Genomic DNA, 23272 nt, shown 5'->3' with positions numbered 1-23272 from the left:
ACTCAGAGGAATTTGGTCTCCCTATCTGTCCCCAGCTGGAAGTACAGTTGATACTAACAGGCCCAATCCTACTACTTCAGTGCTTTGACCTGCTCCATTTCCAACCTGGGTCAGTTTAGTTTGCCCTTCCTGTGGCCGCTCATGGTACCTCACTTCCTGGGGCCTGACATCTTGGTGCCGGACCTAGTGCAAGCACTCAAAGGAATTGTGGCTTTAATGGAGTTTGGAACTCCTGAGCACAAGTGATCCACCAGCCTCAGCGTCCCTGGTAGCAGGGATCCCAGGCATATACCACCATGCCCAGCAAATTTTATACCCATATTATCTTTGCACATATTGCCTTTCCCTATGAAATGTTAAGATCCTTAAGCAGGTCAATTTCATTTACAGTCAATCCTTAACATTCATGTGTTTAACTTTCTTCAAGCATTCCATAATTTTATTAGTAACCTCGCATTTTCTTTTGCGTTGGCAACATTCAAGCTTTTGGTTTTTTTTTTTTAACTTTCACACTGTTTTCTAGGAATGTTACCCCATGAAAGTTCAGGATTGACTGTATCTGTTTATAACTCGCAGGACCTTGAACAGTGACTGGCACATAGCAGGTACTTAATAAATACTTGCTGACCAACTCATGCTTTATGGTTACGAAGTGATTTCTGTATATGAATGTCAGTGGGTCCGCACAACCATCCTGTAGCAAGTTAACATAGGCAAGTATTATGTACATGAAGAAACTAAAGCTCAGAGGTGACTTATCCAAGGCCACTCAGCTTTTTAAGTAGCTACCTTTGGTCTCCTCTCCAGGGACCTTGCCATGATATCACATTTGTCTTACATTTCATTTGGACCAGTAATTTCAGCTCCCATCTATTTTCTCACTAATTCTAAATTCTGGAATTAAGAAAAAAAAGAGAAGATTTTAAAATAGAAAAGGTTTTGAAAAGCATTTAAACACTAAGAGATGTCAAAGCTGAGAAAATGGCATAAAAGCCCAGTTCTTATCTATGTAACTCTAGCAAAAGATCTAAAGAAAGCCCCTCAGGGGTGGGGAACATGTGGCCTTGAGGCCACATGAGGACTTCTAGGTCCTTGGGTGCAGCCTTTTGACTGAGTCCAAGTTTTACAGAACAAATCCTTTTATTAAGTCCCTCATTTAGATGAATTAACTGAGGCACAAAGAGGTACAGTGGCTTGGCCTGGGTTACACAGCTATCTGAGCTAGGATGTGAACCTAGGTCTTAATGACTCCAAGTCTAGTGCCCTCTTCACTATACCATATTGTCTCTCAAATTCAAAGAGAAAATAAGTGTCTTCATTCACACAGAATTACCAAAAAAAAAAGACAGATACCTGTGGGCTCTACGACAGAGATCTCACCACAAAAGCCAGTATGAGCCTAGACCCAGAGGTAGGGAACCTGAGGCCTTGATTTCACATGTGGTCTTTCAGATCTTCAAGTGTGGCCCTTTGACTGAGTCCAAATTTTACAGAACAAATCCTTTTATTAAGGAGATTTGTTCTGTGAAGTTTGGATTCAGTCAAAGGGCCACACTTGAATTTCTAGAAGACCACATGTGGCATTGAGGCCCTAGGTGCCTCACCCCTGGGCCTAGACAAATAAAGTAAAGTCTTGCCAACACCCACAAGAGACCATCCAGTGCTATCTGTGCTGGGGGCAAGAAAGATGTGAGTACTCACAAGAAGAAATTCCATGGGAGTCTGCTAGAGCTCTGTGGATAAAAGTAGGGATAATGGGAGGGCTGAGAGTCAACAAGCCTTGAATTGAAATGGTACAGGGATTCCCAAAGTTTGCAGCACTCTGACTTGAGACAATGAACAGGGCCCTAAAAGATGGCAGATTTCTCAACATGGGACAATCCAAGAAGTCTTGAAACCAATCAATACTGGGTTCAGACATACCGGAGTAAGAAGAAATCAGTGATTTGGTACATAGCTACCCCAACTCAAGAATGCTGGAGTGGGCAGAAATGGAGACTAAATAATTTAATGGTTAAAGAACTTGCGAGTCAATGAACAAATCAAAGAAATGGATAAATGCACCAAAGAAAGTAACACTAAAATTGCAGCCAAAACAATCTCAAGGGAAAAAATTCCATCATAAAGCCAAACAAGTATTTATTAAGTGCTTATATTACTCTAAGAGCTCAGGACAGAAAAGACAAAAACAATTCCTCCCCTCATAGAGCAAACACCCTAAAGAGGGAAACAATATAAAAATAACTAGGTATTACAAGATGTAGGGACAGGAGATGGACATTAATCTCAGAGAGGAAAGCAGGAGTAGCTAGAGGGAAAGGCCTTCCACAGTAGATCGTATCTGAGCCAAGACTTGACTGAAGCCAGCAAAACTAAGGAAGAGGGAGGGAGCATCTCAAGCACGGTGCACAGCCTAAGGCAAGAGACAGCTAGACGGCAGAGTGAATGGGGTGCTGAGCTTGGAGTCAAGGGGGCTAGAGGTCAAATCCAGCCTCAAACATTTACTATGTGACCTGGGGAAAGTAATTTAACCTCTCTCTGCCTCAGTTTCCTCAATTGTATAATGGGGATAATAACAGTGCTTACCTCCCAGGGTTATTGTAAGGATCAAATGAGATCATATTTGTAAAGCACTTAGGGCAGTGCTTGGTACATAGCAGGTGCTTAATAAAAGCTTATTCTCCTTCCTTTCCCTACAAGGAACACCAAGTAGGCAAGTGTAGCTCACCCGCAGAGTGTGGAGAGGAGCAAAGTGTATGACTGGCAAGGTGAGAATGAGCCAGATTCTGAAGAGCTCCAAATGCTAAACAGAGGGCCTTATATTTGATCCTGAAGTTAACAGGAAGTCACTGGCATTTACTGAGTGTGGAAGGGGACAGTGACATAATCAGACCTACAATTGAGAAAATCACTCTCATAGCTGAGTAGGGGATGAACTGAAGTAGGGAGAGACCTGAGGCAAGGAGACCCATAAGCAGATTATTTCAATAGTCCCAATGAAAGGCAATAAAGGGCTAACCCAGGTGGTAGCTGTGTGATAAGAGAAAAGATATGAGAGACATGAAGCTAGAAATGATGTGCATGATTTGGCAACAGACTGGACGTGGGTAAGTGAGAATGAGGAGTCAAGGACGATTAAAGAGTTGTTCATCAACTGGGGAGTGACAAATGGAATACAGGAGCATAATGGAATATTACTGTTCCAAAAGAAATCATGAAAGGGATTCAGAATGATTCAGAGAAACTTGAGAAGACTTGTATCAACTGACAGAGTAAAATGAGCAGAACTAGATGATTTATAGAATTATAACCCTAAAAAGAAAAATAATTTTGAGTGACACAATAACTCTGATCAATGAAATAATCAACCAGAGGACTAATGATAAAAGTATATGAGCTACTTCCTGACAGAGAGGTGCAGAATGAGACAAGTTAAGTCAAGGAATATTTATTAAGCCCCCGGCATGTGCCAAACACCGTGGTAAGAGTGGGAGATACAAAGAAAGGCAAAAAAACAAAAAACCAAAAAAACCCAGTCTCTCCCCGAAGAACTTCACAGTCTAATAATGGGAAAGACAAAACACAAAACAATTATGTACAAATAAAATATATACAGAATGAATCGGAGATAATTTCAGACAGAAGACTACCATTTAAAGGAACTGAAAGAGACTTCTTGAAGAAGGTAGGATGATGGGACTTGAAGGAAGCCAAGGAAGGCAGGAAGTAGAGATGAGTGGGGAGAGCACCCTAGACATGAAGGACAGCCAATGAAAATCTCTAGTTCAGAAATGGCATATCATGTGTGAGGAACAGAGCAAAGATCACTGTCAGGTTATGAAGGGTGAATGTCAAACAGAGAAACTTCTATTTGATACTGGAGATGATAAGGAGCCATTTGAATGAGTGGGAGACTTGTGATTTAGGAAGATCAATTTGACAGATGAGTGGAGGATGAACTGGCATGGGGACTGACTTATGGCAGATGGACCAACTAGAAGTTTATTGCAACAGTGCAGGTATGAGGTAATGAGGGCCTTCAGTAGGATGGTAGTAACATCAGAGAAGAGAAGAAAGCGTATACAAGAAATGTTATGACAGTAGACCAGCCTGGGTGACTGGGAAGATGCTGCTATCCTGGACAGTAATAGGAAAGTTAGAAAGGGGGAGAGTTTAGGGAAAAATAGAGAGAGAGAGAGTTCAGTTTTGGATATACTGAGTTTCAGATGTCTATAGAATAAACAATTTGAGATGTCCAAAAGGCAGTTGGTGATGAGAATCTAGAGATCAGAAGAGTGATTAGGACTGGATAAATAGATCTGACAATCATCTGCATTAATATAACTGAATCCATGGGAACTGGTGAGATCACCAAGTTAAATAGTATAAAGCAATGACAGAAAAGATCCAGGACAGAGACTTGGGAGACACCCATAGTTAGTGAATGTGATCTGGATGAAGATCTAGCAAAGGAAATTAAGGAATACTCTGAAAGGTAGGAAGAGAACTAGAAGAGAGAGCAGTGTAATAAAAGCCTAGAGAAAAAAGAATATTAAGGAGAAGGGGGTGACTGACAGTGTCAAAAACAGCAGATGGGTCAAAAAGATCAGGACTGACAAAAGGCCATTAGATCTTGCAATTAAGAAATCACTGGTAATTTTTTAACGTGGCCAATGGGTAGATTTGCTTACTTTACTATGCTTATTTTTTAAAAGGAAAAGTTTTTTGGAGACAAGGGGGAGGAGTGGGGATGCCTAGTGCTAATGATGCCCTATACCCCTACAAAAGGAAAGGAGAGGAAAGGAGAAGAAAGAAGAAGCACTAAAGTATTTTTTAAAATGCACAGAAGAGAACAGAAGGAAGTTTAGAGGGATAACAAATAGGAAAGCTTTGAAACTAAAATGTTGAATTTATTATATACTTAATATTAATCAAGATTCACAGTTCAATATGCAATCCTTTTTCTGGCCTCTGGATATGGAAGCATTTTTGTTTATTGATGCCTGTCAAGTTTAAAATAAAAAAAAAGAAATCAAAATTGCTCAAAAAATAAACACTATTTAAAATTACTTGGCAATCTAATAGAGTAGAATCACTTACCACCTAAAACAAGGGTCCTTACATACCAAGAGATGGGGAAAGAAAGTACTACCTGACAAGTCTTAGCTTCATTCATGCATAGACAACAGGTTTATTTATTATCTAGCTGGATTTAGAGAAATCCAGGATCTTTGAATTCTCCCTAGAAAATGCACAAAACAGTCTTACCTAGACAGAATAGGGGTGCCTGTAAATTCTGGGCTCAATCAAGCCTTCTATAAAGAAAACAAACTCCGGAATGCACAGGTTTATTAACTATTAACTCTGACCAGCATGTTCCCAGTTTCCTAATTTCCTTTCTACAAGGATAATGGAACAGACAATAAAGACTTCTTTAGAATGAACTTGTTGCAGCACAATTCTTTATTAAAAGAAGTCAAGTGATTTGGGCTCTAGTCTTAACTTGGTTTTCTCTACGTCTCACTTCATTTCTTTAGGTCTCAGTTTCTTCACCTGTAAACTGAGAGATCTGGATGATCTGTAGGGTTCTTAAAAAACCCTGTAATTCTAGGATTCTGGTTTGCTGAGGAAAAAAGCATCAATACATAATGGGCTTCTCATATTTAACAAAGAAAAAGAGGTTTTATTTTTACAGAAATCAGTTTTTAGAGATAAGAGTAATTCCATTTAATAGAATGGACAAACCCTTAATTTAATTCATTTATATCAGTTTTCAATAGCTAGATTATTTTTGTCCACAGAACAAACTTTTACTCCAACTTACACTGTATCTTTAAAGCAATTAAATAAATTATGAAAGATACAGGAAAAACTTAACTTTACCCAAAGTTCAAAGAGTTGAGAGTGAAAAATCATTTGATCTTAGTAATAATTTGTACAGCTTCCTAGAACATAATTAAGTTTAATACATATGTATTAAGTGGCTGCTATGTCTAAAGTGTAAAAACAACTGACATTTAGATAGCATTTTAAGACTTGCAAAACATTTTTGATAAAGAGCCGTTAAATATATTAAAGGTTAAAACTGCACTAAGATTTCTGGGACAGTCTATGTTATTTTATTTGAGCTTTACAAAGACTGTGAGAAGTCAGTACTGCAAGCATTAATGTATCTAATTTTTTTAGGCAACTGGGGTTAAGTGACTTGCCCAGGGTCACACAGCTAGTAAGTGTCAAGTGTTTGGTCTGAGGCCATTTGAACTCAGGATATCCTGACTTCAAGGCTACTGCTCTATCCACTGAGCCACCTAGCTGCTCCAAATGTACCCAATTTACTGATAAGAAAAGTAAAATTAAGAGAATTTAAGTGGATTGCTTGATTATTGTCACACAACTAACATGACTCTGAGACCAGACTTGATCCCAAGACTCCACCTGACTCCAAGACTAGCCCATTTTCCCTAGACCTCCTGGCTCTTCTGTGCACCTAGGCAACTTACTTGTCTGGGACTCAGTTTTCTCATCTGTAAAATGAGAAGTCTGGCTCAGATGGCTTCTCTGGTCCTTTTCACATCTACATCAATGGTTCTATGTACTCATAAGAGTGACACCAACAAAATGTACTGCAACTGTGGCACCTATACATTATTTTATTTTTCAATTAAAAGTCAAAAAAAAGATTATTGCTTTTATTTTATAAAGAAACACATGTATTTAAAACTAAACCGAAGATGATCCATCGGGGCCTGGGTATAACAAAATGAAATCCATTTCTTATCATCTTAGCTCACAGGGGCCTCTCTCCTATTCTTTGCAACCACACGCCTTTCTCATTAAGTCTCTTTCTAACCAAGCCAGAGTCTTGGAAATCAACCAAAATGTGATCATTTGCCTGGCCCCAAATCTCTATCACATGTGGACATAAAACTATGATATAGCAGTACTATGATAACTCCAAACTTGCTCAGAATTAAGGCAATAGCACCCCAACGCTTATATTTGATTTCTTTAGAAAGCACCCTAGAAGGGTCTGGTTGTCAAAAGGAAAAACAAATGACAGGCTGGAGGGGGAGGAAGACAGAGAAGAAAAGTCAGCTTCTGCACAAATCTGGGAAAGTGTTACTTAGTAAATTAAGTCTAATTAGCAATACAAATGACAGTTAAGACACGATGTACTGTATAATGTGATATACAAATGCCAAAGAGCAATAAGCAGTTAAGTGCTGGACAGGAAGTTAATCTAAACTTGGAAATAAAATAGGCATTTCACTTTGGTGAATTAACGAACTTTAAAAAAAAACCACAATTATTTACTGAGCTGTTAAAACAGTATGAAAACCCCAACTTTTTCTAATTTTCATGCCTCTCTGCCTTTCCTTACCAATATCTATTTGAATCACATTAACAGGAAGCAAAGCAAGTCACCCAAACCATAGGATCAGTCTACCAAGTAAGGACTATTGAAAGATGATCTGTTGTTCATGCTTCACTAAGTGGAAGGCAAGTTATGAGTACTTGGCATATCGCATAACTCCCTAATCAATTACAGACCACTGAGAAAGAGGAGTCTATGGAAAACCAAAGTTATCCTCTTTATGATATCCTTGGAGAAAAGTCTAGTTGTCTCATAGTTCAAGGTATAAGTATCAGTCCCTGTTCCTACAGAAAAAGAAAACTTTTAGGAGGTGACTGACCTGAATTTTATAAACAGCTGATCACATGCACATAAAACCTGGAAGCAAGGAATAATAGTTTAGTAGACAAAATTTTGTAAATAAAAACTTCAATTAATATACATTCCCAAAGCCGAGAAAAAGCTTATAAAACTGAGAATCAGCACCACATATGCTGGTTTGGAGAACTACTGGGAATTACTGGAAAATAAGTCAAATAGTGCCCCAATCAGTACAGAGTAGCTATTTGGTTTATAAAAGACCATAATTGGAAGCCACATGTTTATCCAATGAAATCATACTAAATCTAAAAAAGAGAAGTCTAGGGCTGCAATAAAATCGTTCGAAAAGAACAGTTTATATTTAAGCTTATTCCTATTTTCATGCAAATTTTCTCTAATTTTTACACTGTCAAAGATTCAAAAACCTGGCAATATAAAGGACATTTCAAATATTTACCTATCTCTTTTGTAAAATAACAAGCTAGGACTATATAATCTATAAGTAGCTTCAATTCTAAAATTCTATGATTAAATAAAGATACCAGTATCAGTGGGTCACAGCTGGAAGAGAAAGTATGTGGTAAACCATACAAAAATTCTGCCCCTCATATACCTGAAAATACTGCCCACCAATAGAAATGGTGGAAGGAAGATTCTACTACAACTTTTTAAGACTTCTTCATAGGATAAATGAGATTGCCAAAAATGGTGATCTTTAGCTAACCCAAGACTTTACATACCATCTGACAAAGATGATTTTAAGCCTCAGTGGCCAACTAGTCCAACCCACGTACAAAAAGGATCTTCACTATAGCATAACCAATAAGTGGTCATCCTACTTCTGCTTGAAGACCGCCAAGGATAGGGAATGATCCAAATCTCAAGGCGGCCCATTTTTGGCTGGTTCTCTTAATACAAACTGAAGAGTCTACCTATACAACCTAGTTTGTACTTGTCCCTTATCCAAATCATTTTTTTTAATTAATTTATTTATTTTTAGTTTTCAACATTGACTTCCATAAGCTTTTGAGTTTTAAATTTTCTCCCCTTCCTTGCCCGTCTCCCTCCCCAAGACGGCATACAATCTGATGCAGGCGCTATATATACATTCCTATTTAACATATTTTCACATTAGTCATGTTGTAAAGAAGAATTAGAACCAATAGGAGGAACCACAAGAAAGAGGAAACAAAACACAGCAGAAGAAAAAAATAGCAAATAGTATGCTTCGATCTGCATTCAGACTCCACAGTTCTTTCTCTGGATGTGGATAGCATTTTCCATCATGAGACTTTTGGAGATGTCTTAGATCCTTACATTGCTGAGAAGAGCTAAGTCTCTCAAAGTTAGTCATTGCACAGCATGGCTATTACTGTGTACAGCACTCTCCTGGTTCTGCTCACTTCACTCAGCATCAGTCCATACACGTCTTTCCAGGTTTTTCTGAAGTCCACTTTGCCCATCATTTCTTATAGCACAATAGTATTCCATTACATTCATATACACAACTTGTTCAGCCATTCCCCAATTGATGGGCATCCTCTCAATTTCCAATTCTTTGCCACCACAGAAAGAGCTGCTATAAATATTTTTTGTACATGTGGGTCCTTTTCTCATTTGTATGATCTCTTTGAGATACAGCCCTAGAAGTGGTATTGCTGGGTCAAAGGGTGTGTACATTTTTACAGCCCTTTGGGCATAGTTCCAAATTACTCTCCAAAACAGCTGGATCAGTTCACAACTCCACCAACAATGCATCAGTGTTCCAATTTTCCCATATCTTCTCCAACATTTATCACTTTCCTGTTCAGTCATGTTAGCCAATCTGATAGGTGTGATGTGGTAGTTTTGATTTGCATTTCTCTAATCAACAGCGATTTAGAGCATTTTTTCATATGACTATACATAGCTTTAATTTCTTCATCTAAAAACTGCCTGTTCATATCCTTTGATCATTTATCAACTGGGGAATGACTTGTATTCTTATAAATTTGACTTAGTTCTCTATATATTTTAGAAATGAGGCCCTTATCAGAGACACTGGTTACAAAAATTCTTTCCCAGTTTTACGCTTCCCTCCTAATCTTGGTTGCATCAGCTTTGTTTGTGAAAAACTTTTCAATTTAATGTAATCAAAATTATCCATTTTGCATTTCATAATGTTCTCTATCTCTTGTTTGGTCATAAATTCTTCTGTTCTCCATAAATCTGACAGCTAAACTATTCCCTGCTCTCCCAGTCTGTTTATAATATCAGCCTTTATATCTAAATTGTGGACCCATTTTGACTTTATTTGACCATATTGGTATATGATGTAAGATTTTGTCTATGCTTAGTTTCTGCCATTCTCTTTTCCAGTTTTCCCAGCAGTTTTTGTCAAATAGTGAGATCTTATCCCAGAAGCTGATAAACCTTTGGGCTTATCAAACAGTAGATTACTATAGTCATTGACTACTGTGTCTTGTGTACCTAACCTATTCCACTGATCCACCACTCTTATTTCTTAGCCAATACCAAATAGTTTTGATGACTGGTGCTTTATAATACAATTTAAGAACTTGTATGTCTAGGCCACCTTCCCTAGCATTTCTTTTCATTAGTTCCTTGACATTCTGGACCTTTTGTTCTTCCAGATGAATCTCATTATTATTTTTTTCTAGCTCTATAAAATAATTTTTTGGTAGTTTGCTATGGCACTGAAGTAAGTTAACTTAGGCAGAATTGTCATTTTTTATTATATTAGTTCGGCCTACCCATGAGCAACTGATGTTTTTCCAATTATTTAGATCTGACTTTATTTGTGTGAAAAGTGTTTTGTAATTGTGTCCATATAGTTCCTGGGTGTGTTTTGGCCCTTATACAAATCTTAATCCATATTTTCCACAGGAAAAATACCTTACATTTTCCCATGTCCATAGGGTTTACTGTACAAAATCACAGAAACTGATCTTTAGAAGGGACTTTAGCAGCCAACTGACATGTGAAAGGAATCTTCACTATAAAACCTAGCCAGCCAAATTTTCCTTGAGAAAATACCTTATACTTTCTAGTCTCTGTGCCTGTACATAAATATTTAATAAATGCTCTTGACAGACTGAGGCCATTCCCACCTAGAATACCCTGACTGCATCCTCCCTACCACTGAAGACCCAGTTCAACTCCCTCCTTCTTTTCCTCCTCCTCATGCTCACAATGCTCCAACCACCCCAACTGCAAGTACTCTGAATTCCGTTTATAACAATTACCTCTATCAAACTCAAATACCAAAAGGGGCCGTTAAACTCTACATAAGAATTCCTGTGGGCCACATATTGAATTTTCCTGGCATATAGTAGGTGCTTAATAAATAAATACTTATTCCGTTCCCTTTCCCTTCAAAGATATTTTGCTGATTAAATAATTGAGAATTGAGGAAAAACATGAAAGCTATGCTTTGTAATTGTTACTTAGTAGGGAAACAAATATTTGAACCTTGTTATCTATCACATTCAGTAAGAAAGATTTTACTAGCTTTGCTCTAGTTTTAAAAACAACTTGGAATTAACTTCTTGGGAAATGAAAAGTTGGCTGGTGTGGGAGGTTTTGAGAGGAGTTCTTTGCTCCATCCTGAAGTCCTCCAATCAGAGGGGAAGAAGGTAGTAAGGATACTGATGAGATGTGAGTACCAAAGTTGGTAAGATCTCACTGGATAATCTCTGGTGAAGAGGTTTCCTGGGAGCATGATCATGGTGGAGTCCAGTCCAAAGAGAGCAGATAAGGAGGAAAAAACCTGATGAATGCCCGCCATGATCATGTTCCCAGGAAACCTCACCAAAAGGTGAGTATCGCAACGATGACATTTTTGATATTCTGGCATCTCACAGTAATAATGTTTTACAAATTTGTTTATAAAGAAAGTTGCTACGATGAAAAGAGCAATGGAAGTGCATTGTTGAATTTGGATTTGTTCTTGTAAAAGCAATAACCACTTCCTTCAAAACATGCTATATTACTAGCAAAGGGATAAAATTAATCTTAAAATAGTAATGGGAGAAAACTCAGGCAAAAGTCTGTCAGTTTTTTATTTGTAACAATGGGTACACTGGTAGGTACAAATGAATCTTTAGAAGACTGATAATTCAGATAAAGGACCATAGGGGATTTTCCAATAGGTTCAAAAACCTACTATACCAAGTATCTTATTAATAATAATAGCTACCATTGATATAGCACCTACTCTATGCCACACATTGTGCTAAGCACATTATTTATCCCATTTGATCCTCACAATAACCCTGCAAGGTAGGTGCTATTATTATCCCCGGATGAGGAAACTGAAGCAGAGAAAGGTTAAGTGATTCGCCTAGCATCTCACAGCTAACAAGTGTCTGAGGCCAATTTGAACTAAGGTGTTCGTAATTCCAGGCCTGGCAATCTAACTATTTCGCTGCCTAGCTGCCCTAATCTTCCCTTTTACATACAAATTAAAGCTTACTAATTGTGTTAGGCTGTGTAAGGGACTATTTTAAAAAGGTTGATTATGACATCCAACATATCAACGTATTACTGTGTCCAAGGTCTAGGAGAATATAGTGAAGAAAAGTGCTAGACTTAATGTCTGAGGCCTGTAATCCAACTCCCACTTTTCTAATTACTCCCTGCGCACACATCATGAAAGCTCTCTCTAGGTCTCAGTTTCCTTCCTCATTTGTAAAAGGAGGTTGGGCTAGAGGATCTTTAAGGTTCCCTAACCTAAAAACTATAATTCTGTGGCCTAGAAGACAAGTATAGCCTCCATGAGGACCTCTCTTAAAATTTACCATCTTGGCTGCCAGATGAGTTTTCCTTTTGTACAATTTTCACAACTGATCTTCTACTAAGCATCCCACAGGGGCTCCATACTGCTCCCCATCAAAATGTCTTGGGTTGGCTTCAACCTTTCCCTAGCTAATGGTGCCATCCCAAATGCCCAAATGCCTTTATAGAAGCCTAACCTTCATCGGAAAAAAACCAACAAACTTCCTATCCTGCCCCACAGGAAAACAGAAGGAGAAGGGGATAAGAGAAAGGTGAAAGTGATAGGAGGGAGGGCAGATTAGGGAAAGGGGTATTCAGAATGCATGCTGTCTTGTGGTGGGAGAAGGGGAGAGATGAGGAGAAAATTTATAACTCAAAACCTTGTGGAAGTGAATGTTGAAAACTAAAAATAAATTAATTAATTTTTAAAAAATCTTCACTAGACCTTACTATTTCCCTAGATCTGCATGTCTGTCCTCTCCCCTCCCCCATTATAACTGTCTCTTGTAACAACATGTAGTAAAAACAAACTGTCACACTGGTAATGTCTGAAAATGTATGCCTCATTCCACACCTACAGTCCACACTCTCTCTCCTGAGAGGCAAGAGGCACACTTCACCATGAATCATCATAACTCACTAAGGGTCACAGCACTGATCAGAACTCAAGTCTTTCATTCTTTCGCCTTACATTACTTAAGTCATTGTGTATATTTTCTCCCGGTTCTGTTTACTTCCTTTTGCATCAGTTTTTACAGTCATCCTAAATTTCCCCTACATATATTACCTTCCACACGTTTCCCCTTTCCTCTAATCACAAAGGCACTATCAAATTCCAACCCTCACTTCCACCCCTCGATAATGCAATAGCCTCCTCACTGGTCTCTCTGCCTCCAGATGTTCTTTACTCTCCAATTTGCACTCATCATAACTGCCAAAGTAATAGTCTTAAAACACAGGTCTTATTTTACCATCCTGTTCCAGCAGTCCTTGAGAAGCAAAGAAAAACTCCTTTGTATGGTATTTAAATTTGTTCAAAACTTCCCTCTGTTTGTTGTTCAGTCTATCTTTCCAGACTTACTACATATGACTCCTCTTCATATACTCTATGGCCCAGCCAGCTTGGTTTGCTTGCTGTCCACACGCAACATTCTCTTCCTCTGACTTGTGCTTTTGCTGGCATAGGGCTGGTTCCCTGGCTGGAAGTGCAATCCCTCCTCACTTCCACATCTCAGAATTCCTAGCACCTTTCAAAACAGGGGTCAAGTGACACGACATATCTGAAGCCTTTTCTGATACTTCTTCTAACTGCCTCCCTCCTCTCCCATTAGCTTGTATCTATTTTGTCCTGCCTGCTGAACACAGACACCCTCAAAATGTCTGTTCTGGGCCTTCTTCTCTTCACTCTTTATGTTATTTTGATTGGTCATTTCATCAGCTCCCATAAATTCAATTATTTCTATGCAGATAATTCTCAGATCTATCTATACAGCTCTAACTTCTCTTGACTTCCAGTCTCAAATCTCCAACTGCCTTGCCTATTGGCCTTCTCAAACTGGATGTCCCAGAGATAGCAACATGTTCAAAACTAAACTCATTACCTCTGCCACCAAATCCTCCCACTTCCTAATTCTGCTATGGGTCATCTTCCCTGACACTGTAGGCTAGAAACCTACGTGGCATTCTTGACTCTTTAGTCTCTCTTATTTCTACACCCCTCCCCCATCCAACTACAGGTTAAGGCCTTTCTATTCTACCTTCACAAAATCTCTCATACACACCCTCTTCTCTCTGACACTGCCACCACTTTGGTAATGGTCCTCATCACCTCACACCTGGACTACTGCAATAGTCGGCTGGTTGATCTCCTTGTAACAAGTCTCTTTCCATCCCAAGCCAACTATATTCAGCAGTTAAACTGATCTTCTTTAAGCACAGGTCTGACCATGTCATAACACTGCAGACCCAAACTATTCAATAAACCCCAGTGGCTCCCTATCACCTCCAGGATCAAATATAAAATCTTCTGCTTGGCTTTCAAAGCCCTTTATAACCCTACCCTCTTCCTACCTTTCAGTCTTCTTATACCTTAGTCCCCTCTATGTCCTCTGTGATTCAGTGACACTGGCCTCCTAGCTCTTCCTACCACAAGACACTACCTACAAACTCCATGCAATTTTACTGGCTGTCCTCAATGCCTGGAATTCTCTCACTCCCCATCCTTAAAGTCTCTGCTAAAATCCCACTTTCTACAGAAAGTCTTTTCTAATTTCCTTTAATTCTAGTACCTTCTCTCGGCTGATATTCAATTTATCCTATGTTTAGCTTATTTACATGGTGGTTTGCATGGTGTCTCCTCCAATAGATTGCGAGCTCTTTGAAAGCAGGGGCTGGTTTTTTGCCTTTCTTTATATCCCCAGTGCTTAGCAAAATGCCTAGCACATAGTATGTGCTTAATAAATCTTGTTGACTTGACTTATTTACTTAAATGTGTACATGTGGTTTCTCTCTACAGAATACTAGTTTCTTGGCAGAGGGACTGGTTTTGTTTTGTTTTGTTTTTTGGTTTGTTTGCTTTTTGGTGAGGCAATTGGGGTTAAGTGACTTCCTCAGGGTCACACAGCTAGTAAATGTCAAGTGTCTGAGGCCGCATTTGAACTCAGGTCCTCCTGACGCTAATGCCAGAGCGCTATCCACTGCGCCACCTAGCTGCCCCATTGTTTTTTTCTTTATAGACAGATAATGTCTGGTCCACAGAAGGTAGGCTTGACTGATGCTCTCTTTTTGAATTTGTCACCTTTGTAATGCTAGCAATAAGTCAATTACTTTTATACACCACAATCTGTTCATCATGCTAATTTTAACATCCAAAGTTCTTTGTACTAGATTAGGGAATTTTAGAGCTAGGCTTAGAGACCATCTATTAGAACCTCTTCGCTCTAAAACTGCTGGTGAGGAAACTGATAAAACCTAAGCAATGGGAAAAGGTGTCAACAATCAGAAGTCTGCAGCCTCAGAAACTTTTTGTTTAATATTAGTTTTCAGAAATCAAGCTGAGAAATGTTTTCTTCTCTCCAAATTATTTTGTAACCTAAAGGATTTCACATATAGAGTAATTTTTATATGTAAAAAAAACCTCACCTAATGAAATATATTTGAATTTGCCACACTCAGAAACCAGGCCTATAGCTCTTGCAATAATATGAAAAATCCACTGCAGATTTTTAAGTACAAAAACTCAAAAAGAGACCACATGTCAATATTTTAAATTAGTTTTTAAAATCTAAAAATGTTTTGTATAATCCCACATAAAAGTTATAAATTAAATGACTAATTATAAGTAAACAAATCATTCTTGTAAACTTCCTTTAAAATATTTAAGCAATCACTGTTTAGTTTTAAATTCTATGATCCCATGAACCAAAAAAAAAAATTTTTTTTGAGCTGGGCAGAGTGGGGATATAACTGAGTCATAACAAGCTAATTTATTAACACGTCATATTAACAAACAGGTCTACTACTTGAATCACTATGTTTATCATAAAGCTCTGTCTGAATAGTCTCAAGTAGGATATGAGTAAAACACAAAATTCATCACTTTTTTAAAAAAAAAACATGTCTAAATTACTGAGGTCATTTACCTGTCAAAATAAAAATAGGAGAGGAAATAAGACACCTTCAATCATGGTTCAAAGCTGTTTCTGGAAAGCTGTGGGCTGCCTAATTTGAGTGACACACATTACAACCAAGTAAGGCCCCAGACAAAGCTCTTTGTTAAATTTGTTCAGCATTCTCAGACAGAAGAGTAGGGCTTTTCTTGGTATGGCTAAGAAGCTGACGTAGAAGCTCAATCAATATTCGTCACTGTGAGAAAGGGCTGCCTGGCACAGACAGTTTTGAAAATGTTTGCACACAAAGTATCACCCGCCTTTATAAAGATGAAAAGTGAGAAATGGGAGGCAGACCAAACTTGTTTTGAACATATGATCATAGATCTAGAGAGGTAAAAAAGTCGATCTCATTTGTAAGGGGAAAAACCTAAAAGGTACTGTTATTCAATATCAAGGTAAAGTACGCTACTGATTCTTAATGAAAGAAGAGTTAAGAAATGAGAAGCAGGGCCAAGAAGTTGGAAGAGTAAAATAAAACATATAAAACATAAAGGACTGGAATACTCTGGAATATTTGGAGCCAAAAAGTAAATAACAATTAATCTTTGCCTAAAAAAAAATCACTACAATATAATGTAAAGTATGACAGTGATTTTAATACCAAGTCTTTTAGAGAAAATAAAATTGGAGAAATCCCAAATATAAGAGGAAGGAAAACAACTGAACTCAACATACTTTCAAAATAGTTTTGTAAGATATCCAAATCAGTTTTAAAACAAAAATTAAAATTCCATCACTTAAAATTTCATCAAATTAAATGCAGTTTTTGTCCCTGCTTTCCAAATTAGTTATATTAATTTTTCTCCATTGTCTGAGATTTGTTTGCATTTAAAAATAAATACTACTTAAGATAGATCCCTAATAACAATCACATATAAATTCCTGCTTGGCATTTAAAACTCTTCACAGCAAGGTCCCTTCCAGCCTTTCCAGTCTTTTTACTTCCTGCTACATACTCTTCCATCCATATATTCTAGTCTACCTACTGTTCTGCCACTTCATTTCCCCTCTTCATGGCTCTGTATTAGGTGATCCTCAGATCTGGAATGTACCCCCTCATCATCTCTACCTCCTGGAATCTCTGTTTTCCTTCAAGACTCAGTTTCCCTACAAAAAATGCCTTCACTATATTCATGTTGTATATATTTTCTATATACATACTCATATAGGCACAGGTGATCTCCATTAGACTGCAAGCTCCTTGAGGGCAGGGACTATTTCGACAAGTCAAATAAGTCCATGAGAATTTATTAACAATGCTAGGCACTGTACTAAAAGCTGGGTATAAAAAAGAAAGATAAAAATAGTCCCTGTCAAGGAACTTGAAATCTAATGGAGGGAGAAAACTGACGAACAGCTTTGTAAAAACCAGATATATATTTGATAAACTGGAGATAATCTCAGAGGAAAGACAACAGCATTAAGAGAGACTGGGAATGGCTTATTGCAGAAAGTGGGATTTTAGCTGAGACTTGAAGGAAAACAGAAAGCAAAGATGAAGGGGAAAGAATTCCAGGCTTTTTTGTCTTTGCACATCCACTGTGTCCTGAACCCCGTGTCTGGGATTTTATAGCAGACTTGTTGACCATTTAGGAGTAATAGCACAGAGCAATGGGAAATATACTGGATCTGGACTTGAATCCTACCTTAAAAATTTATTAGCTGTGTAATCATGAGAAAGATACAACCTCTCTGAGCCTCATTTTTCCAGATATAAGATGGGAATAATAATATTTACAACAATCTATCTCACACATTTGTTGTGAGGACAGTGCTTTGCAAACTTTAAAGCACTATCTAAATACGATTATTACAAAAACAAGATCCTACAGTAAAATCAAAGAACAGAAAACAAAACCCAAATTTTCTGATCCTAATCTGAATTGCTACATAAAAGCCAAATAAAAGCTTTCAATAATCCTTTTTTCTATCTATAAAATTAGGATCCCCTAACCCTTCTACCAAAATCAAAGATAAAAATCTGCAAAAGCAAGTAGTAAGTTTGCTAAATAAAGCTTACTAGATGAAGCTAAAAAAGAAACTCCCCCCACACACAAAATGACCATGCCCATTTAACATGAGAGAAAATAAGAAGAAATGAAGAATTATTACTCAATCAATGAATTTCAGAGTTAGAAAGAACCTCAGAAGATATCTAATCCAACTTGTACCAGAACAGGAAGCCTTTCCCACAACTAACCCATCAAGTGGTCATCATGGCCTGTTCTAGTGAGGGGAAATCCATTACCTCTCAGGGTAGGCCCTTCTACTTTTGAATGGCTCTAATTGGAAGAGATTTTTGGTCCTTATATGAATCTAAATCAAAACACTTCAAGAATGCTCTCCTGTCCCACCACAAAGTCTTCTTTTCTCTAGGCTAAAAATCTCTCTATGCCATGGCCTCTAGTCCTCGAATCATCCTGGCTGTCCTCTTTATCAGTGTCAATCTTAAAATGTGGCACACAGAAGTGAATAAAATACTCCAGATGTGGTGATCAGAATAGAGTAGAACAGGCCTACCACTTCCCCGGGGCCCTGACATCATGACACGGTGCAGTCCAAATTATCCTTTTTTGGCTGCCATGCCACACTGTTGACTCAAACTGAGTGTGCAGTCCACTAAAACTCCCAGATTTTTTTTTCCACAACTTTCGCCTAACCATGACTTCCTTATATTAGACTTGTGAAATTGATTTTTTAAGTGCAAAATTTTATTTATTTTTATTAGACTTGGTCTTTTGCTCCAGGCTGTTGAGCTTTTTAAAGATCTAAATTAACTACACAAAGAATCTATTTTAAAATTGCTACAGACACACATCATCTCACCCACTGAGAGCAGCAGTTTGCTGCATGACAATCATGAGTAAGAAAACCAGTCTAGCTATAACCGGAAATCGCATCTAGCAACTAAGCACAGTCAATTTCTTTTTTACTCAAACTCTATGGCAGAACATATCAGAGCTATTCTGGTACTTATTTCTAAGGCACCTGTACACACAACGTTTAGGTCACTACTTAGAAACAAAGCTGAGATACACAGTATAATCCTTTACTTAGTAGGGCATTATTTACTGAGAGCAGCCTGGATTGTTAAGAAGCTAGGGGGGGAAAGAGTGAAGGCCAATTGAAGTCTGCCAACTGTGCTTCAGTATAGGTTGAAGATGACTGACCTCATCCAGGGTTGGGAGTCAGCCTGAATGACAGATTTCCTGTGACTCCAGGCCACTGGCTCAATTATAATGACTTACTGACAAAGCTTTCAGACAGCCACAACACTCTCATGGCCTCCCACCACCTTTCACTAAACTATCACTTGTAAAACAAGTTTAGAGCAAGAAAAGGCTCCTGTGCCCACCGAACAGCATTTTGTTCCCCCCCCCCAAGGCCCAGGTGAACACACCCTGGCAAAACTAAGGTCCCTACACCCCAGCACTGGGACCCTAGAAAAAGCTGACAATCAGAGATACTTTGATTTGTGTTCTAGAGCAATCAATCCAAAAGCGACTATTAATCTCCAACTATGTTTGCCAGGCACAGTGCTGCTTTGAGAATACAAAGACAAAAACTACAGTCCCTGGCATTTCTCCCCGAACTCTGAGTGTCATTGTCTTAACTGCTCCTTCACCACTCAACTCCATCTTCCTCACGTACACTTTTTCTTCAACTGCACTCCAATTGAGTCTAGGGGGGAAGAAGTAATTTCTCCTTCAGGACTCCCCCAGTTCCCTTCTACATTTCTCTGTAACACTACCTCCGACCCTCCCAAAACTCCGGCCCCTTCCTTCTCAAGAAGCCCCCCACTCTTAGCCACCCCCAGCTCATTTCCTTCTTAGGACTTCTCCATCCTGTCCTCGGCTCCTTCTCAGGGGCTCTCCTACCCAAATTCTAAGTGAAGCCCCTTCTTCACACCGGCCCCCTCCCTCTCCCTGCTCCCAATTTCCCTTTGGACTCCCCTTCCCCTCCCCCACCTGCTCAGCACGCCCCCTCCCCCATGCCGCTCGCCCCTCCTCACTCTCCCCCCTTTCCCACTCCCTCTCTCCCTCCACATCCCCGCCGCCCCCTCCTCAGCACACTCCCATCCCCCCTCCTCTTCTCCCTCTCTCTCCCATTCTCCCCCTTCCCCACTCCTCATCGCCGCCGCCTCCTCCTCAGTACTCCCCTCTCCCCAGTCCCCCCCCCAGCACTGCCCCCATCCCGCCGCCCCCTTCCCTTCTCCGCACTCGGCCCGGGCCTCGAGCTCTCCCCCGAGGCTCCTCCGGGGCGCTCGGCCTCGCGCGCCGCCGCCCCCGCCCCCGCGGCCCCGGCCCCTCTCCCCGGTCCGGAGCGGTGCGTTGTCACGGGCGGACTCACCTCAGCGGCGGCCGAACCGAAGCGGGATGTGAGCAGCAGCAGCGGCGGCGGCGGCGGCTGCCTGTCCCCCCGCCATCCCTTGGTCCGCCCGCCCGCCCCCCACAGGCTCGGGCTCCTCCCGGCCGCTCGGCTCGCAGCCCCCACTCAGAGACTCGCTTCCGGGTTCCTGGGGAGGAGGGGGAGAGTGAGCGCAAAAGAGGAGGGAGGGGCGGGGTGCGCTGGGGGTGGAGGAGGAGGCAGGGCGCCGGAGGCTAGGAAAGGGAAGGAAGTGTCGCCCGCGGGCGTGGCCTGGCGGCCTGGGGACGCTGAGCCCCACCGAGGGGCGAGACCAAGTACGAGAGTAGGGGGAGAACAACCCTCAAGAGGAAAAATGAGCCCTTCCAGCGCCAGCCTAATCTCCGTTCTGGACCTAGTCTGAGTCTTTTAATGGAGATTTCTATCCTGCTCTATAGGCTTAGTATCTCCGCAAAAGAGTCGGCCTCCAACTCTGGGGGAATTCCAGGTTCCACCCTTCTGGGAATGGTCTCTCCCACACCTCGGGGCGGGGCTGAGGCACTCCCCGGCTCCACTCAGCTCCCCTACAGTTCAACGGAGACGCGGGAAAATGGCGGAACGCCGTTTCAGGCCTTTGGGGTGAGTGGATGACTGACTGACGGACTGACTGATCGACCGACCGAGGAAGAGCAGCAGGAGGAAGAGGCGGCCACCGCGCGTTGGAGGCGACGGTTTTCTGGGGCCGAGGGGGAAGCGTGGAGGCGAGGTCCTTGGAGGGCCTCCGTGCTGCTTTCTCGGAAACCCCGAATCCCGCGTTCTCCGGCCCCCGGCCCTGAGCCCCTCGACCTCCAATACTCTTGCTTAGGACAGGTAGAGGAGAGAGCCGGGTTTGCGTCCCGGCCAACGTCTACCCTTTCTCCGGGCCTCAGTTTGCTCCTTTGTAAAGGGAAAGCCAGGCCTGACTTTAGTCACGGAGTGCGGGGCTGGAATAACCCAGGAAGTCCTGGGTTCGGATACCACCTGACACTTGCTAATAGTAGTGATAACTTTTCTTTATATAGCGCTTTAAGGTTTGCGAAGCTCTTTCCAAATATTATTTTAACCTCACAACAACCCTGGGAGATGAGTGCTGTTATCCTTATTTTGCAGAGGAGGAAACAGGGGTCAGAGAGGCACCCAGGGTCACACAGCTGCTAAATCTCTGAGATCAAATTTGAACCCAGCCCATCTCCTGCACCGGGATATTTAACTGCCTCAGTTTGCTAGTAGTATCACCCGGGGCAAGTCACTTAACCTCCCTGAACCTCAGTTGACTTATTTGTAAAATTAGCCAGGTCTCTAAGGGCCTCTCTGATTTTAAATCTGCAGTCAAGTGACCCTCATCTTTGAAATTCCTCCCAGCTGTAAGTCCAGTGAAGCCACTGTTCTGTTTGTGCTGTTTCAGGGGGTCCTTCTCGGAAGCCGGACCTAGTGTCTCAGTGAACCCCAAGGCTAAAGGGAGAAGAGTACCAGGTGAGCCAGAAAGGGCGAGGTGGTACAGTGGGTTGAGCTGTGGGCTTGGAAGTCAGGAGGTACGACTTTGAGCCCGGACTCTGATAGGGGTAACCTTGGGCAAGTCACTTCTCCTTTGAAATTCAGTAGCTGTAAAAAATAAAGGAAATAATGCTGCCATCCAGGATCATGAAGAAACTGCTTCATTTGGAGCCAGAGGACCCTAGCTTGGAAGCCTGACAGTTTACTGCTATTTGTATTACCTTGGGCAAGTCATTTAATCACTCTGAGCCTCAGTTTCCTAATATGTACTTAACTGGATTAGATGATTTATAAAAAGCCTTTGTTACTTTCAGCCTTTTGATCTCATGACTTCGAAGCCCTGCATAATTGTGAGCTATTATTGGATTCTGTGTTCTAAGGGCCCTTCCAGATGATGAGGTAGGTTATGTGAGCCCTTCTAGATCTTAAATAATCATGCAATCCAAAATCAGGAAGGAAACTTCAGAATCTCTTTAGTCAAACTCATATCCGATGAAGAAATCCCTTCTGTAATGACAATAACAAGCGTATTCAGCAGTTTGCTGGAAGCCTTTCAGTAAGGAATAGTTTATTACTTGCCAAGGCACTCCATTCCACTTTGGGGAAGTTTTATTTTAGGTCAGTCCTAAATCTGACTTTTCAACTTCATCCTTTTTCACCTGTTCTGCCTTCAGGGGCCAAACAGAGCAGCTCTTTCTTCCACATGGCAAGTCTTCAGATACTTAACTACAACTGTCATGGCCCCATAAATCTTCTTTTCTACATGCTAAACATCTCAGTTCCTTTGCATGTTCCTCACATGATATGATTGTGATACTGAAATTTAGTTGATCTCGTCAGTCTGTTTCTTCTCAGGATATTTACAGGTTCTTCATGTCATAGCCAGTAACCATGAATGCCCCTCAAGGTTCTGTTTTGGGCCCTTTTCTCTTTTCCTTTTATAGTAGGGAGTCATAGCTTTTCTTGTGTCATGGACCCTTTCCGTAGTCTAGTAAAGCATATGATCCCTTTATGCATAATGTTTTTAAATACATAAAATAAATCACAAAGGATTAAATTAATTACAATTACATTAAAATACAGTTATCAAAATATTTTTAAAATAAGCTCATGGACCCTCTGTTAAGTACCTCGGTTCTATGCTGTCTTATTTGGTGTTCTCATTAACTGCCGTGAGTTCAGTTATCTCTATGCAGATGATTCCCAGGTCTCTACCCCTAGTCTCTTTCCTAAGCTTCAGTGATGCTATCAGCTGACTTTTGGATACCTTGAG

General features: G+C 40.4%; 2 protein-coding genes across 13 annotated transcripts in view; one reads left to right on the top strand and one right to left on the bottom strand.

Moving 5' to 3' along the window:
• MYO9B (myosin IXB) overlaps positions 1-20577 on the bottom strand; it is a 140666-nt gene extending 120089 nt beyond the window's left edge. For 7 of the 9 annotated variants that reach the window (XM_078154067.1, XM_078154066.1, XM_020969248.2 and 4 more), the window contains exon 1: positions 20473-20576. The gene's annotated coding sequence lies outside the window, so the exon portion shown is untranslated. Of the gene's footprint in view, positions 1-20472 lie in introns of all 9 variants that reach the window. The other 2 variants (XM_078154068.1, XM_020969255.2) reach the window with 1 other exon arrangement.
• A 360-nt stretch (positions 20578-20937) lies between these two features.
• Positions 20938-23272, top strand: part of HAUS8 (HAUS augmin like complex subunit 8) — a 38940-nt gene continuing 36605 nt past the window's right edge. Inside the window, exons 1-2 of one of the 4 annotated variants that reach the window (XM_020969259.2) lie at positions 20938-21105; positions 21911-21978. In XM_020969259.2, the coding sequence (XP_020824918.1) occupies positions 21077-21105; positions 21911-21978 (97 nt within the window). In that variant the 5' untranslated portion in view covers positions 20938-21076. The remainder of the gene's footprint in view (positions 21106-21910; positions 21979-23272) is intronic. The other 3 variants (XM_078154064.1, XM_020969256.2, XM_020969258.2) reach the window with 3 other exon arrangements.

Source organism: Phascolarctos cinereus, unplaced genomic scaffold (genome assembly GCF_003287225.1).
Source record: "Phascolarctos cinereus isolate Bilbo 61053 unplaced genomic scaffold, phaCin_HiC Scaffold_4;HRSCAF=312, whole genome shotgun sequence".
NCBI classification, from domain to species: domain Eukaryota; kingdom Metazoa; phylum Chordata; class Mammalia; order Diprotodontia; family Phascolarctidae; genus Phascolarctos; species Phascolarctos cinereus.
The sequence above is the reverse complement of the archived record's forward strand: the minus strand, read 5'-3'. Positions and strand labels throughout refer to the sequence as shown.